General features: G+C 44.6%; 3 protein-coding genes across 3 annotated transcripts in view; 1 reads left to right on the top strand and 2 right to left on the bottom strand.

The window, feature by feature from the left end:
- Nucleotides 1-1,294, bottom strand: part of frk (fyn-related Src family tyrosine kinase) — a gene marked incomplete at its 3' end in the record, with an annotated part of 8,857 nt that extends 7,563 nt beyond the window's left edge. The window contains exon 1 of the mRNA XM_053641065.1: nucleotides 578-1,294. Within this exon, the coding sequence (XP_053497040.1) occupies nucleotides 578-963 (386 nt within the window). The remainder of the gene's footprint in view (nucleotides 1-577) is intronic.
- A 2,318-nt stretch (nucleotides 1,295-3,612) lies between these two features.
- The window catches only part of nt5dc1 (5'-nucleotidase domain containing 1), a 34,018-nt gene continuing 22,594 nt past the window's right edge, over nucleotides 3,613-15,036 (top strand). The window contains exons 1-6 of the mRNA XM_053641078.1: nucleotides 3,613-3,817; nucleotides 5,156-5,247; nucleotides 5,450-5,521; nucleotides 5,859-5,968; nucleotides 6,355-6,434; nucleotides 6,525-6,606. Of these exons, the coding sequence (XP_053497053.1) occupies nucleotides 3,725-3,817; nucleotides 5,156-5,247; nucleotides 5,450-5,521; nucleotides 5,859-5,968; nucleotides 6,355-6,434; nucleotides 6,525-6,606 (529 nt within the window). The 5' untranslated portion in view covers nucleotides 3,613-3,724. The remainder of the gene's footprint in view (nucleotides 3,818-5,155; nucleotides 5,248-5,449; nucleotides 5,522-5,858; nucleotides 5,969-6,354; nucleotides 6,435-6,524; nucleotides 6,607-15,036) is intronic.
- Nucleotides 6,750-14,430, bottom strand: col10a1b (collagen, type X, alpha 1b). Its single transcript, XM_053641059.1, has 3 exons — nucleotides 14,328-14,430; nucleotides 13,496-13,617; nucleotides 6,750-9,000 (listed from the first exon to the last, which is right to left on the bottom strand). The coding sequence occupies exons 2-3, from the start codon at nucleotides 13,599-13,601 to the stop codon at nucleotides 7,145-7,147; spliced, it is 1,962 nt and encodes a 653-aa protein (XP_053497034.1). The 5' UTR covers nucleotides 13,602-13,617; nucleotides 14,328-14,430; the 3' UTR covers nucleotides 6,750-7,144.

Below are 15,036 nucleotides of genomic sequence, written 5' to 3'. Positions count from 1 at the left end.
TATCCAGGTGATGTGAGTTCTAGCAGGTGGGACACAATATTGAGTGCTGGAGACAGGTTTAGTGTTTTGAGTTATTTATCTGAAATAATAAAGAAATTTCACCTGTGTTTAAAATGTACTTTAACTTTATGTTTCTGAGAGAAAGCAGAGAAAGTAGAAAGCAGGAGTACTTCAGTGCTCCGGTTACGAACATTAAATTACGATTAAATTCTGTCCAGGTGACAGGAACCACACCACGCTAAAGGTACTAATCACGTCCCCTGGATGGTTCCACTTCAGTGATGAGGAACATTACTGTTTGGTACCTTTATTTCTGACTGTGTTGTTGAGTGAAGAAGCATGAAGGAGTACCGAGTACGGAGAGGAGGATAATGACAGAGCGAGAATCTGCTGCTGAACTTTAACCTTCATGTTTATTTCTTTATTCTCTGAATTCTGCAGAAGTATGAGAATCTTAAACTCTGGATTATTTGTTCATTTAGATGCTGAGTAAAATAGGAACTTTAACCTTCTTCTTGTAAATAACAACAACAACAACAACAACAACAATAATAATAATAATAATAATAAATATTACCTCTCTGCGTGCAGGCTCTCGAGCGGCGCCACGTAGTTGGCCGGTATGTAGCCCTGACTGCGGGCGAAATCTCCGGTCAGCGCTCGCGCGATCCACCAATCCGGACTGCTCTGATCCAGAACCTCGAGATGATCCCCCGCGCGGAAGCTCAGATCCTCGGCTGTGCGCGCGGTGTAATCCCACAGAGCCGTGTACACGCGCACATGGGACCCAGAGGGCACAGGGGGTAGAGAACTGCGCACCGGATCCACGGACTTGGGGTGCGGGTTCGAGATCACCTCCACGTCCTTGTCCTGGGTCTGAGCACCCTTCTCATGGAAATACGGACAGCTTGTGTTACAGCACGCGACTATCCGCTCCCACAGATCCGACAGCTGGATCGACATATTTACCCAAAATCACTGCAGCGCGATTAGACACCGATTACTTCACAACAACAAAAAACACAATAACAGCTGATTAAACGGAGTCGGTCCTGGAGAGCGCGCGTTCCATGTCGAGTTCCGGTTTGATTTCTTTCTCATACACTCTTTAACAGGAATTAATCCTCACTGAAGAGTGTCCTGTCCATTACAAACCCTATAACGCGCGCGTGGAAGGTACGGGCTCCGGTACAGGTCGTAAAGCGCGAGACTTTATTGCTTCCCGTTAAAGTGGCAGAGTTTCCTGATGAGAGAGAGAGAGAGAGAGAGAGAGAGAGAGAGAGAAACAAACAAACAGAGAGAGAGAGAGAGAGAGAGAGAGAGAGAGAGAGAGAGAGAAACAAACAAACAGAGAGAGAGAAATGTGAAACTCGGAACTACAAAAACTGGCTGTACCTGTTCAGATGATTAACGCACGCACACACACACACACACACACACACACACACAGAAACCCCGCATGCAACAACATGCAAGCAAAGAATGCAGCTACATGTACAGTCACTCAGTAATTCACAGGTCATGTAAGTATAAATATAAAATGATCAGGAGCAGAGACATTTGTGGAGTTTTAGTTGTGTATTTATTCTGAACTGTTTCAGTGGGTTAAAGGAGGAGGAATGTTATCAAAGTAATCATCCATAAAATACAATATTTTAAATGTGTAATATCACATTATTTTTGTGTAACAGAAAAAATGATAGGACGAAACAGAAGCCCTGTTCGGACCGGATTAGTGCTAAATCTCTCGCATCCGGACAGCAATAACACTCCCACAGGAGCAGTGAGTTTCTAGTGTTTTCTTCAAACCTTGTATGTTTGTGTCACATGATCACGCTCCATTCAACATGGCTTCCAGTCAGTGTAGAGGTGCTGGAGTAGAGAAAAGACACTGGCTGCGTCCGAACACACCAAATGCAGTAAAATAAAATAAACATGCACAATGCACAAGTGAAACTCCGCCAATAAAGAGTTATTGTAAAGTTCTTTTTTAGAGCGTGGCAGTGTTTATCATCATCTTGATTGTTTAAGGATAAATCACTTAAAGCACTGGAAACGTAAAAAAAAAGACGTCCGAAGTATTAATATGCTACACACATTTCACCAAGCCACTTATATCATGAGAGGTAGCTGACTGCCCCCTGGTGACTGCCCCTGGAACTGCCCCCTGGTGACTGCCCCCTGTGGTGACTGCCCCTGGAACTGCCCCCTGTGGTGACTGCCCCCTGTGGTGACTGCCCCCTGGTGACTGCCCCTGGTGACTGCCCCATGTGGTGACTGCCCCTGGTGACTGCCCCGTGTGGTGACTGCCCCCTGGTGACTGCCCCTGGATGAAGGGACAGTGGCAGCTCCTCAGCCGGAGTGAGAGAAGGTGCTGCTGGTCCTCCAGCCATTTTACTGCCTTCTGTGTCTATATAGAACCTAGAGAGAAGTTATTGTAGAAGGTTGGGCCAATTAGTTCGGTTACAATTTAGTAAGTTTATAAAATATTATCTTTTTTTGTGTTTCATTTTGACTTCAAGCTTCAAGTTGTTCTGGGTCCAGAAGGATTCCACCTGATAAAATATAAAGTCTATTTTATTGTTAGTATTATGTACAGTCTTAAGAAATTTCAGGAGGGATAAAAGTAAAGGCAACTCTGTTCAGTGTTACGGTACAGGTCTAATAGGATCAGTGTTTCATTTAGTGTCATGATGAAACTTTTCAGATATTTATGAGATTATAAATTCACTCATTTACTCGATCCGTTACTTTTTTCTAAGCCGACTCTCTGTTTGAAGCAGCAGTTACTCTTTTTATTATAAATGTTTATATTCCTCATAAGCATGCATTAAAACCTCTAACTCTGCTTCACTGAAGTATGCAGCAGTTAAAACTGCAATATTATTATTATTTATTATTATTATTGTTGTTTAAATTAACACTACAGTGATAAGTCTGTCAGTTCTACAGTATTATTGTATTCATGTGAATCATTACAATTATAATTACACTACAAGAAAAAATGCAAATAATAAAAATAACTAAAAAATGAAAAAAAAATTATTTAAAAAAATCTTAAACGTTAAGAGAAATGAGAAATGAAAACACGACGCAGAGGCCGAGCGTGATGACGAAGTCAGGCGTCGCGCATGCGTAGTGCGTGAATATGACTGAACCCGGAAGTGCCTGTACACAATAAATCGGTTGAATTATTAAACAAACGCACAGATACACCACAAATAAACGCGATACAAATACAAACACAACACTGTGATGACGTACACAACGCTATTAGGCTAAATATAACCAAATCCACACATTAAACCACCTCTGGTAGGAGCCGAGTGTGTTCGGGTTTAGGACGGAGCCAAAGCGTGTGTTTAAGACAGAGAGAGAGAGAGAGAGAGAGTGAGTGTGAGTGAGTGAGTGAGTGTGTGTGATAGAGAGAGAGAGAGAGAGAGAGTGTGTGTGTGTGATAGAGAGAGAGAGAGAGAGAGAGTGAGTGTGAGTGAGTGAGTGAGTGTGTGTGATAGAGAGAGAGAGAGAGAGAGAGTGTGTGTGTGTGTGTGTGTGTGGTAGAGAGAGAGAGAGAGAGAGAGCGAGAGAGAGTGTGTGTGTGTGATAGAGAGAGAGAGAGAGAGAGAGAGTGTGTGTGTGTGTGTGTGTGTGTTGCCTGAATTCGGTCCGGGTTCGGGTTTTTTTCCTCGCAGTCTGAGTTGATTAATATAAAAACTAATCAGCTATGAGTGAGTATTTCTCTCTGGAGGACTGCGATGTGATCGGCTTCGATCTGGATCACACACTGTGCCGGTACCATCTGAAGGAGACCTGCATGGTGAGTATACACATACACACACACACACACACACACACACACAAAATATCAATATCGGCTACAGAATGAGTGTGTTTATTCGTACTAGAGCCACAGACTACATGTTCTTCGTCATCATCATCATGGTGATGGAATGCAGCGGTGCAGACAGTTATGCCGATTCTCGAGGTTAAAGTGTGTGTGTGTGTGTGTGTGTGTGTGTGTGTGTGTGTGCGCGTGTGCGCGCGCGCGTGTGCATGCAGGGTTCTGATGGTCTTTGATGGGCATTTGTTGTTTTCTGTTGGTGGCATGTTATGTCTAGTGGATACCATTAAGGACTTACATTCTTAATAAGTCCTACTATGTAATGAAAGCAATTTGTTCATGTTTTTAGTGGTTAACAGCTGATGGTATTTGTAGTGGAAACCATTAGAAACCATGAGAATTTCTGCGATGGTTTCTATTGGGGGATTTTTCAGCAGGGATAGTTTTGATGATGTTCAATTGTCCCTGATGGTCTTCAATGGCCTCTGATAGTGTCTGATGGTTTCTGATGTGTGGTGGTATCTGATGGTGTTGTAATGGTGTCTGATTGTGATTAATGGCCTCTGATGGTGTCTAATAGTGTCTGATGACCTCTTGTGGTCTCTGATGATGATTGTGTGTCTTCTATGCTATGGTTCCGCACTTCAAGAAAGCATTGATGCGTAACATATGTGCAATTGACAGATATTTCATGTAATACAATGGGGCGGCTGTGGCACAGGTCGTAGAGCAGGTTGTCCGTTAATCTCAGGGTTGGCGGTTCGACTCTGGGCAAGACACTGAACTTCCAGTTGCTCCCGATGGCAGGCTAGCACCTTGCATGGCAGCTGTGTGAGTGTGTGTGTATGTGTGTGAATGGGTGACTAAGAAACAGTGTAAAGCGCTTTGTAGACCCGTTAAGGTTAAAAGGCGCTATATAAGTGCAGATCATTTACCATTTACATCTGCTTAAGTCCTAACACACAGATGGATAAAACTAAACAGAGTAAAGGTACTACTGGGAACCGTTAGACCTGTTAGATCCCGATGGGAGATTTAACAGAATGGTTTCCTGTTATATATAACACAAAGTTAAAATACCTTCAACTCCAACACTAACTAATCGAGAAATCAGCACGTGATCCCCAACATTAAACCTTAGACCATTCGATCTTTAGACCTTTAAATATTAATATTCATGTGTAAGAGCTGCTTCGTGATTGGTCAGAATTACCAAGAGTACATGCCAAGTGTTTAACTAGACCCTGTGTATCTGTGTGTATCTGTGTGTGTGTGTGTGTGTGTGTGTGTGTGTGTGTGTTTGCGTGTTTGCAGCTAATATATGAGAGTTTTGCTCGATATCTGGTGGAACATAAAGGCTACGATAAAGATCTTCTGAATGTGACTCCAGACACCTGGGACTTCTGGTGAGTTCTGTGTTTTTTTGTGTGTGTGTTTTTGTGTGTGTGTTATTATGCAGTTCTCAAGGTAAAGTGTTATAAACAGCATAACAGCCGAATATTTGGATTTATGTTCCGTGGTACTTTTGTATAAGATTAATACACTCACTGATGATACACACTGTGTGTGTGTGTGTGTGTGTGTGTGTGTGTGTGTGTGTGTGTGCAGTTTTAAAGGCCTGGTGGTGGATTTAGAGGAAGGAAACCTGATCAAACTTGCCGAGGATGGAACAGTGCTACGGTAAATGAGAACACTGTGTTTATTGTAAGGAACAGAAATCAGGGTCCTGGTGTTTGTTTATAAAAACTACATTGCTCATTTTAAACAGATTATTCACCGCAGATATATTGTCTTTTCATAAACTCGTCTCTTCTTTCATAAATGTGGATCTGTTGTGGGAAAATAATTAATAAATGCGTTATTAGCTGTGATAACTGGAAATAAATGCTTTATGTAAATTAACATTCATTAATCAGCTAAATTCACCTGTTATTAGTTTATAAATAGCAACACGTTATTACATGAACACGGCGTGAACACGGCATGAACACTAATGTGACTGTTTGTGTGTCTTCAGTGCGACTCATGGAACACGGAACCTGAGCACAGAGGAGATCATAAAGCACTACGGCCCAAAAAGAGAATGGAAACATTTCAACAACCTCAACACCTCATTCACACGATCTGGTACACCTCCTTCCCCCCCACCCCCACACACACACAACTGTCCCTTTATAACCTGAATTGAGAGCTGAAGCATTACACAATCTGTTGTGGGTGTTCTCTCACACACGTCATAACCAGCACAACCAGTGTGGAGATTTTACCAGCCATATTTACTCACACACACACATAGGAAGTTAGTTAGGTGTTAGTGTTTGCATTAGCATTAGCAAGCATCTCCCATGTGCCAGTAAAGTGGTGCCTTTTTAATGGCAGTCATGAAGGTGAGTTAAGCTGTTCTGGTTGTTGTCATGGCAACGAGTTTGAGTTAGTTTGAGTCAAGTGATGCAACACATCACCATGTTGGCTTAAAACTTATTTGAATTTGCTTATTGTTCTTATTTCTGCAGCTAAATATTACTTTTACGATAACTACTTTGACCTTCCGGGAGCTCTGCTCTGTGCTCGGGTGGTGGACATGCTGAACAAGGTAGGGACTGGGACACGTCTGGTAGTTTTCTGTCATTTACATGCAGAATCGGTTTATTCTACATGTCTACATCTTTTTTTCATTCAACAGAAAGGAAAGGAAGTTACACCAGACTTTTGGAAGGACATGGTGGCCGCCATCGATCACAACTACAACACGTCTGCGTTCAGAGGTACCACTTCATCTCGCTAACTTTTAGATGAAGAGGAAATAAATGATGAATTCATTAAAAAGTTCAGGAGAGTTTTATCATCACTGTCTCAGCTGTAGTGAACGTGACTGAGAACTCTTCAGGAAGAACACTCGGACACACTCGACACTTTAACTTTTATTTTTGGTTGATCACAATGACGTACATAACATGAGACACCTCGTGCAGTATTAATATTACATACAGTTTTTATTTCAGTATGTTTTTATACATGTAGTATTTGGTGTTCCAGAGATTTCATATTTTAAAAAGAATCAAGTTTTGAAGACACAAGCACACAGATGTTTAAAAGCAACTACAGAGCACCATCTTCCTGATTTAGCACTAAGTGAATTCAGTGTTGTTTTTTTTTCTTGAAATAAAAAGGGGTTCCATCTTTCACATGGACAGACATTTATGTGACAAAATACATTTATTAGTAAATATTTAAAGAGAACTTTTTAAAGAAAACCGATAGTTTACTTTAAAAGTTTGAGGTTTTATTTATTTGGCATCACGATCACGTTGAGGCAATCAAGAAACCAGTGAAAGAACAGTGGACATTATCATCAGCGTAGATGCCATTGGACTGGTCATCTGGAACCTGGACATAGACGGTATCACCCACATGCAGCATGAGTACAGTACTACCTGACATCTGGTCCAGGAAGCCCTTGTTATACTCATCATAGGAGAACACGACTGGCTCGTTGTTTTTGTAAAGTGCAACCAGGGCGTTAGCCCCATTGACGTGCATGTGGAAAACAAAGTAATAAAATCCTGGAACCTGACAAGTAAACACCCCAGTGCTAGGATCATAGTGGTTCTCTCCATTGTACACAATCTGGTTGAACACAATTGGTGTTCCCGCATTAGGGTAAGCTCTGGTCAAAAGAGCCGTAAAGGCTGACATGGGCGGCTTCATAAGCTCGTGACTGACATAGTTCACCTCGGATTTGATGGGCATGCTCTTCTCGTTATAATAAGTAATCTCGCCTGGTGGACCAGGTGGGCCAGGAGGTCCAGCTGGACCTGGGCGACCATCCTGACCTCTGCTACCAGGGAATCCTGGAGGACCCTGTGGGCCAGAAAGCCCTTTAGTTACAAGTCCTGCTGGGCCAGGGGCTCCAGGGAGACCAGGATTACCTTTGGCTCCTGTGAGTCCAGTTGGTCCTGCTGGCCCCATTGGTCCCCTTGCTCCAGGAAGGCCATTTTCACCCCTGCTACCAGTCATACCTTGTGGACCAGTATGGCCTTTCATGCCTGTTGGACCCATAGCTCCTGGGCTGCCTGGTGCCCCTGTATAACCTCGCTCACCTTTGGGACCCTGATATCCTGTAGCACCAGCAGGACCTTGTGGACCTGATGCCCCTGGAATACCTGGTTTACCTGTAAAGCCCATTGCTCCCTGATCTCCCTTTTGACCTTTTGCACCGGGTGCCCCAATAATACCGGCATCACCTTTAGGCCCCTGTGGACCTGTCTCACCTGGAAATCCCCTATCACCTTGTGGACCCGTTGAACCCACAGGTCCATTAGCACCTGGCTGACCTGTAAAACCTGTTGCGCCTGGCTCTCCCTTCTGTCCTGGTGTACCTGAAGTACCAGGTGCACCTCTGTGTCCTGGAATTCCAGGTTCTCCAGATTTGCCAATACCTGGAAGACCAGGAGCTCCGGGTTGTCCGGCTGGTCCCTGAAAACCTTTATGTCCCATTGGGCCAGGCAGTCCTGGAGCACCGTTCTGACCTGGTTTACCAGGTGCACCTATTCCTGGAGTTCCTGTGTTTCCCTTTGGGCCTTGTGCACCCATGGGACCTGGAGCCCCATCTCTACCTGGCATACCTGGCTTTCCAGATTCCCCAGGATATCCAGTTGCACCAGGCTTTCCAATTCCTGGTTGACCAGGCTGACCTGCAGGACCCATTGGACCCACTGGGCCAGGTCCACCGGGACGTCCTTGCACACCATGACCTGGTTCACCTTTCTGTCCAGATATGCCAGGAATACCTGGAATTCCTTTTGCACCAGGTTCTCCTCTAGGCCCCATTGCCCCAGGTAGACCATGAGGTCCTGGTTTTCCAGGAGCAGAATAACCAGCCGGACCTGGGCTGCCAGGGGCTCCTGGAGCTCCTCTTGCTCCTTGGGGTCCTACAGGCCCGGGATGTCCTCTTTCTCCAGGCATTCCATTATCACCTGGTTTTCCTGGTGCACCTGGGCTTCCAGGCTTTCCAGGTGCAGAATATCCTGCTGGTCCAGATGGTCCAGGAGGTCCCATTGGTCCCTGCTGTCCCATCACACTCATTCCTGGGGCACCAGGGGGACCAGGTGGACCCGGGGGGCCAGGTTCCCCTGGGATACCTGGAGCACCTGAAACTTCTAGAAAAGAGTAAAATATGATTAGGGAAGATGAAGGGACACCAGGACATCTTCATCATTTCACATGCTAGATGTCTCATAAATAACAGAATATATTTTACATGAATTAGATTCACCTCGTGAAGGTTCTTTATGCTGTCTTTTAGCGCTCTAGCACTGCTAACAGTATCGTAACACCTCAGTGATTGTAGTGATCAATCTTATGACCTCATTTATTTTTTAATTACGAGCCTTGCTGGTAGTGTGAGCTCAGAGAATCGAACCTCTGTGTAGAGATGTAGAGCAAACTCACTGATGTGTTAGAAAGGTATTAATGATAAGAGCTGAGCTTTAGACATTAGAAATCAAAGTGCAGTCAGTGCTCATGTGATTCAGAAAACATTTGTGGCTCTCTATATGCGTATGAAATGCTAATAACTAAAGATGAATGATTTAATGATAAAATCAGGAATGTTCTAATATGCTAATGTGATGTATGTAAATGAGATTAATTCATGATCTAATTGGAGGTTTATTTATTCAATAGATGACCGTATGTGCTGTTTGTTTTACATCTCGCGGGGTTTCATATGTGTGAGGAGAGTCCGACGATACACACACACTTCTCTCACTTCTCTCTGGTCACAGTTAAAGCTAAAAGCATCTCGGCTCCTGTGGTTACGCAGCTCGATTTATAAATGCGTTTGAAGTGTGTTGGCTAACATCCTGTATCGCTAAACTCTAAATTACACCTTACACGTTTACACGCAGAGCGACACGCAGGTGTTTACATCACCTGTTTTATTGTGTCTAAACCTAATGGGAACCCGAGTGTGTGTGTGTGTGTGTGTGTGTGTGTGTGTGTGTGTGTGTGTGTGTGTCATGGAGATTTGTTGATAAATCTCACACAAACATTTCATTTTTGGCATTCCTGTATAATTTCTCCTGACCACCCTGTAATTTAAGACAATTTTCCAGAGTAAACTGTGCAGCACTTCAAGGTATTGTTTATGTGGACTCTATTCTGGGATAATTTCACACCGAGTGTGTATCACGCCGAGTGTGTAACTGAGCTCTACTGAATGAATAGAGTTGGGGTTAGGATTTAATACTGAGAACACACATCAGTACTCGGATGTAACTACAGATTTAAGCTCTATTCAGAAGTTACGCGAGAGTTACGCACACAGGGGCGGAGTTTGTCTAAAACAGAGGCGTGTCTCAGTTACGCTCGATTCTGACCTTCATCTTAAGCGCATGTCTCTTGTGTGATATCAGCTTGACAGAAGAGCGGTGTTGAGTCCGGCGCCACCATCTGACTGTTTGATGGAGCCACAATATGTCACGCTGAAATTTATGTTTATTAATGAATAATATTGTCCCTTTGTAGTCCAGGAAACAATGTTTTTCACACCGAGGACTCGAGTAACTATCAGAGCATGAGATATAAAATAAAAAGTGAAATAACAGGGTGTGCGCTGGATCACGTGCTGTTCTCTGTGCTGCTGAATAACCAGTGCGGAAGCCGTTGTGTTCGATAAAACCAGTGATTAATGTGAGAATTACATCTCGCTCTATTCACGCAGCGATATATCGCTGACTCCTGTCAGATTTACTTCAACACTCGCAGAATCAATATTACTCTTCTATTTTACATTTTTAAATTCTCTCTCACTTTGATGTTACAGGGTGCGTCACTCTGAGTGTGTTGAGGGTGTGTGTCACTCTGAGTGTGTGTCACTCTGAGTGTGTTGAGGGTGTGTGTCACTCTGACTGTGTGTTGTGAGGGTGTGTGTCACTCTGACTGTGTGTTGTGAGGGTGTGTGTCACTCTGAGTGTGTTGAGGGTGTGTGTCACTCTGACTGTGTGTTGTGAGGGTGTGTGTCACTGACTGTGTGTTGTGAGGGTGTGTGTCACTCTGACTGTGTGTTGTGAGGGTGTGTGTCACTGACTGTGTTGTGAGGGTGTGTGTCACTGACTGTGTGTTGAGGGTGTGTGTCACTGACTGTGTTGTGAGGGTGTGTGTCACTGACTGTGTGTTGTGAGGGTGTGTGTCACTGACTGTGTGTTGTGAGGGTGTGTGTCACTGACTGTGTGTTGTGAGGGTGTGTGTCTCTGACTGTGTGTTGTGAGGGTGTGTGTCACTGACTGTGTGTTGTGAGGGTGTGTGTCACTGACTGTGTGTTGAGGGTGTGTGTCACTGACTGTGTGTTGTGAGGGTGTGTGTCACTCTGACTGTGTGTTGTGAGGGTGTGTGTCACTGACTGTGTGTTGTGAGGGTGTGTGTCACTGACTGTGTGTTGTGAGGGTGTGTGTCACTGACTGTGTTGTGAGGGTGTGTGTCACTGACTGTGTTGTGAGGGTGTGTGTCACTGACTGTGTGTGGTGAGGGTGTGTGTCACTGACTGTGTTGTGAGGGTGTGTGTCACTGACTGTGTTGTGAGGGTGTGTGTCACTGACTGTGTTGTGAGGGTGTGTGTCACTGACTGTGTGTTGTGAGGGTGTGTGTCACTGACTGTGTGTTGTGAGGGTGTGTGTCACTGACTGTGTGTGGTGAGGGTGTGTGTCACTGACTGTGTGTGGTGAGGGTGTGTGTCACTGACTGTGTTGTGAGGGTGTGTGTCACTGACTGTGTGTTGTGAGGGTGTGTGTCACTGACTGTGTGTTGTGAGGGTGTGTGTCACTGACTGTGTGTTGTGAGGGTGTGTGTCACTCTGACTGTGTGTTGTGAGGGTGTGTATCACTCTGACTGTGTGTTGTGAGGGTGTGTGTCACTGACTGTGTGTTGTGAGGGTGTGTGTCACTGACTGTGTGTGGTGAGGGTGTGTGTCACTGACTGTGTGTTGTGAGGGTGTGTGTCACTGACTGTGTGTTGTGAGGGTGTGTGTCACTGACTGTGTGTTGAGGGTGTGTGTCACTCTGACTGTGTGTTGTGAGGGTGTGTGTCACTGACTGTGTGTTGTGAGGGTGTGTGTCACTGACTGTGTGTTGTGAGGGTGTGTGTCACTGACTGTGTTGTGAGGGTGTGTGTCACTGACTGTGTTGTGAGGGTGTGTGTCACTGACTGTGTGTTGTGAGGGTGTGTGTCACTCTGACTGTGTGTTGTGAGGGTGTGTGTCACTGACTGTGTGTTGTGAGGGTGTGTGTCACTGACTGTGTGTTGTGAGGGTGTGTGTCACTCTGACTGTGTGTTGTGAGGGTGTGTGTCACTGACTGTGTGTTGTGAGGGTGTGTGTCACTGACTGTGTGTTGTGAGGGTGTGTGTCACTCTGACTGTGTGTTGTGAGGGTGTGTGTCACTGACTGTGTGTTGAGGGTGTGTGTCACTGACTGTGTGTTGTGAGGGTGTGTGTCACTGACTGTGTTGTGAGGGTGTGTCACTGACTGTGTGTTGTGAGGGTGTGTGTCACTGACTGTGTTGTGAGGGTGTGTGTCACTGACTGTGTTGTGAGGGTGTGTGTCACTGACTGTGTGTTGTGAGGGTGTGTGTCACTGACTGTGTTGTGAGGGTGTGTGTCACTGACTGTGTTGTGAGGGTGTGTGTCACTGACTGTGTTGTGAGGGTGTGTGTCACTGACTGTGTGTTGTGAGGGTGTGTGTCACTGACTGTGTTGTGAGGGTGTGTGTCACTGACTGTGTTGTGAGGGTGTGTGTCACTGACTGTGTTGTGAGGGTGTGTGTCACTGACTGTGTGTCCTCCACGCTGTGGTTTTGTGTGTAAATCTGGAGGCTTTATTCTCTCCAGTAAATTGTGTTTATTGCTTCATCCTGCTCATTTGCTGCTGGAAAGCCGAGCGCGCGTGTGTGTGCGCGTGCGTGTGTGTGTGCGTGTGTTTCGAGATTTACCGCTCCAGATCCAGAAATAATCTCAAGCTCTCTGTAATTTACACAAATATTTGAAGGCTGTAAGTCTTTTTGTAAATGATTTTATGAGATAATTATCTGCTCCAGCGTCAGCACAACGCTCTGATGAACATTTACAGAAACTTCAGCAGGAGCGGAGTGTACACACACTCACACACCTGTTTAACCTGAGTGAACACACACACACACACACACTCACACGCACACACACTCACACTCACTCTCACACACACTCTCACACACTCTCACGCACACACACACAATCACACACTCTCACGCACACACACACACACACACGCACACACACACTCTCACACACTCTCTTGCGCGCACACACACACACTCACACACATACAGTCACACTCACACACTCTCACACACACACACTCTCACACATACTCTCACATACACTCGCACTCACACACTCGCACGCACACACACACACACACACACCACAATTTCAGTGCTGCATTATGGACTTTTTACAGGTGAAAGTGTTTCAGATTAACACACTGATGGAAAGTTGCAGAATCACTTGCTTCACTTCACACTCATTATAATTACTCTCTCTCTCTTTCACCCCTCCGTCACTTTAAGTGTACTCTGTGTGTGTGTGTGTGTGTGTGTGTGTGTGTGTGTGTGTGTACACTCACCCTGGCCCTTGACAGGATATACCTGCTGTTTTTTGACGTAGTAGCGATCAGGTGTGGCTCCCACACACACCACCAGCAGGAGAACACACACCGTGTGCAGCTCCATGTCTCTCACCCTACACCTGATTACAACACACACACACACACACACACACACACGCACACACATTAGCATTAGTGTTTACATTAGCATTATCAGTCCCTGATTTCTGAGTGTGTTCTGCTCTAGTCCCAAATATCATTTTCTTCTTCCCTACTTTATAGGTTTTTTTTTCTTCTGCTTGCTTGTAGTGTGTGTGTGTGTGTGTGTGTGTGTGTGTGTGTGTGTTTGTAGTTCTCAGATTTTCTCTAGTTTTAGCTTCATTCACTCATGTTTTCAAGTGTCACTAGATTACTGACGGTCGCTTGGAGAGCGCGCTGCAGAGGGTCACACACTAATTTAGAGATAACATGCACAGTAAAATGCACAGAGTTTAACACCTGCAGTGTTTATTCCTGTACAGCTGGAGTCGTGATGATGGCCTCAGTGTGATATATATCACAGAATATTTTATCACCATATTATCAAATATCAAATGAAACATTCCCACTAGTCTAGTTTAAATCTGACCAGAAGAACACAGGTGTACTTTATCCCTGTGCCCTACCTAGGCTCCCTTCTCCTGAGTCCTGAGACCAGCACATTAACATTAACCAGAGCTGAAATATCGCCATGCTCTGTATAACTGAGTATCGACACGGTCACTTCACAGCTAATCCTCCTACATGCACAAACTCTGTGTGTGTGTGTGTGTGTGTGTGTGTGTGTGTGTGTGTGTGTGTGTGTACTCACCCTCAGGCTGACACTCTGTACCTCACGTCCGGAGTGTGTGTGTGTGTGTGCGCGTGTGCGTGTATTAGAGCGTATGTGTGTGTCGATATGATTCAGGAGATTTTATACTCTTCAGCATCTCTGACTCCGCCCCCTCCTCCCCCTGTGATGTCACACATAATGAAGGGTGTAGCGTCGGTGGTGAGGGCGAGAACAGGATGGTGCGGAGTTTCCCCCCCGCCTCAGACCCGTACTTATCCTCTCCCTCAGCATAACCACGCACACACAGCTATCATTACACTGAGAAAAGGAAATTCAGGATAAATACGCATCACAGCTATTTCTGTCTTTACTCACTGCGCTCGTGTCTTTTCTTTTTTCATCCAACACTGTCTCTTAACACTATCTCAAAATCCCTTTATCTGTTTTATATCCATCAGGGATTTATTATCTTTCACACAGATAAGTCCAGGAAAATAAAAAAAGTGTTTATATATCAGTGTAAAAATACACACGTGGATGATAGGGATACTTCTCCCCCATGAAGAAATAATCATAATCATAATAATAATAATAATAATATTATTAATAATAATAATAATTCAAACAAATCATACTCATTTTTATTCCTTCTGAATCTAAAATCTCTCATCTCACATGTGCTCGAGTGGAAAGTCACTTTCTCTTTTCATATTACAAGTTTAAAAAACAAAATCGATCTGAATGCATT

The sequence above is a fragment of the Ictalurus furcatus genome, chromosome 2 (genome assembly GCF_023375685.1).
Source record: "Ictalurus furcatus strain D&B chromosome 2, Billie_1.0, whole genome shotgun sequence".
Lineage (NCBI taxonomy): Eukaryota > Metazoa > Chordata > Actinopteri > Siluriformes > Ictaluridae > Ictalurus > Ictalurus furcatus.
Note: the sequence above shows the minus strand (reverse complement) of the source record. Positions and strands in the feature narration are given on the sequence as shown.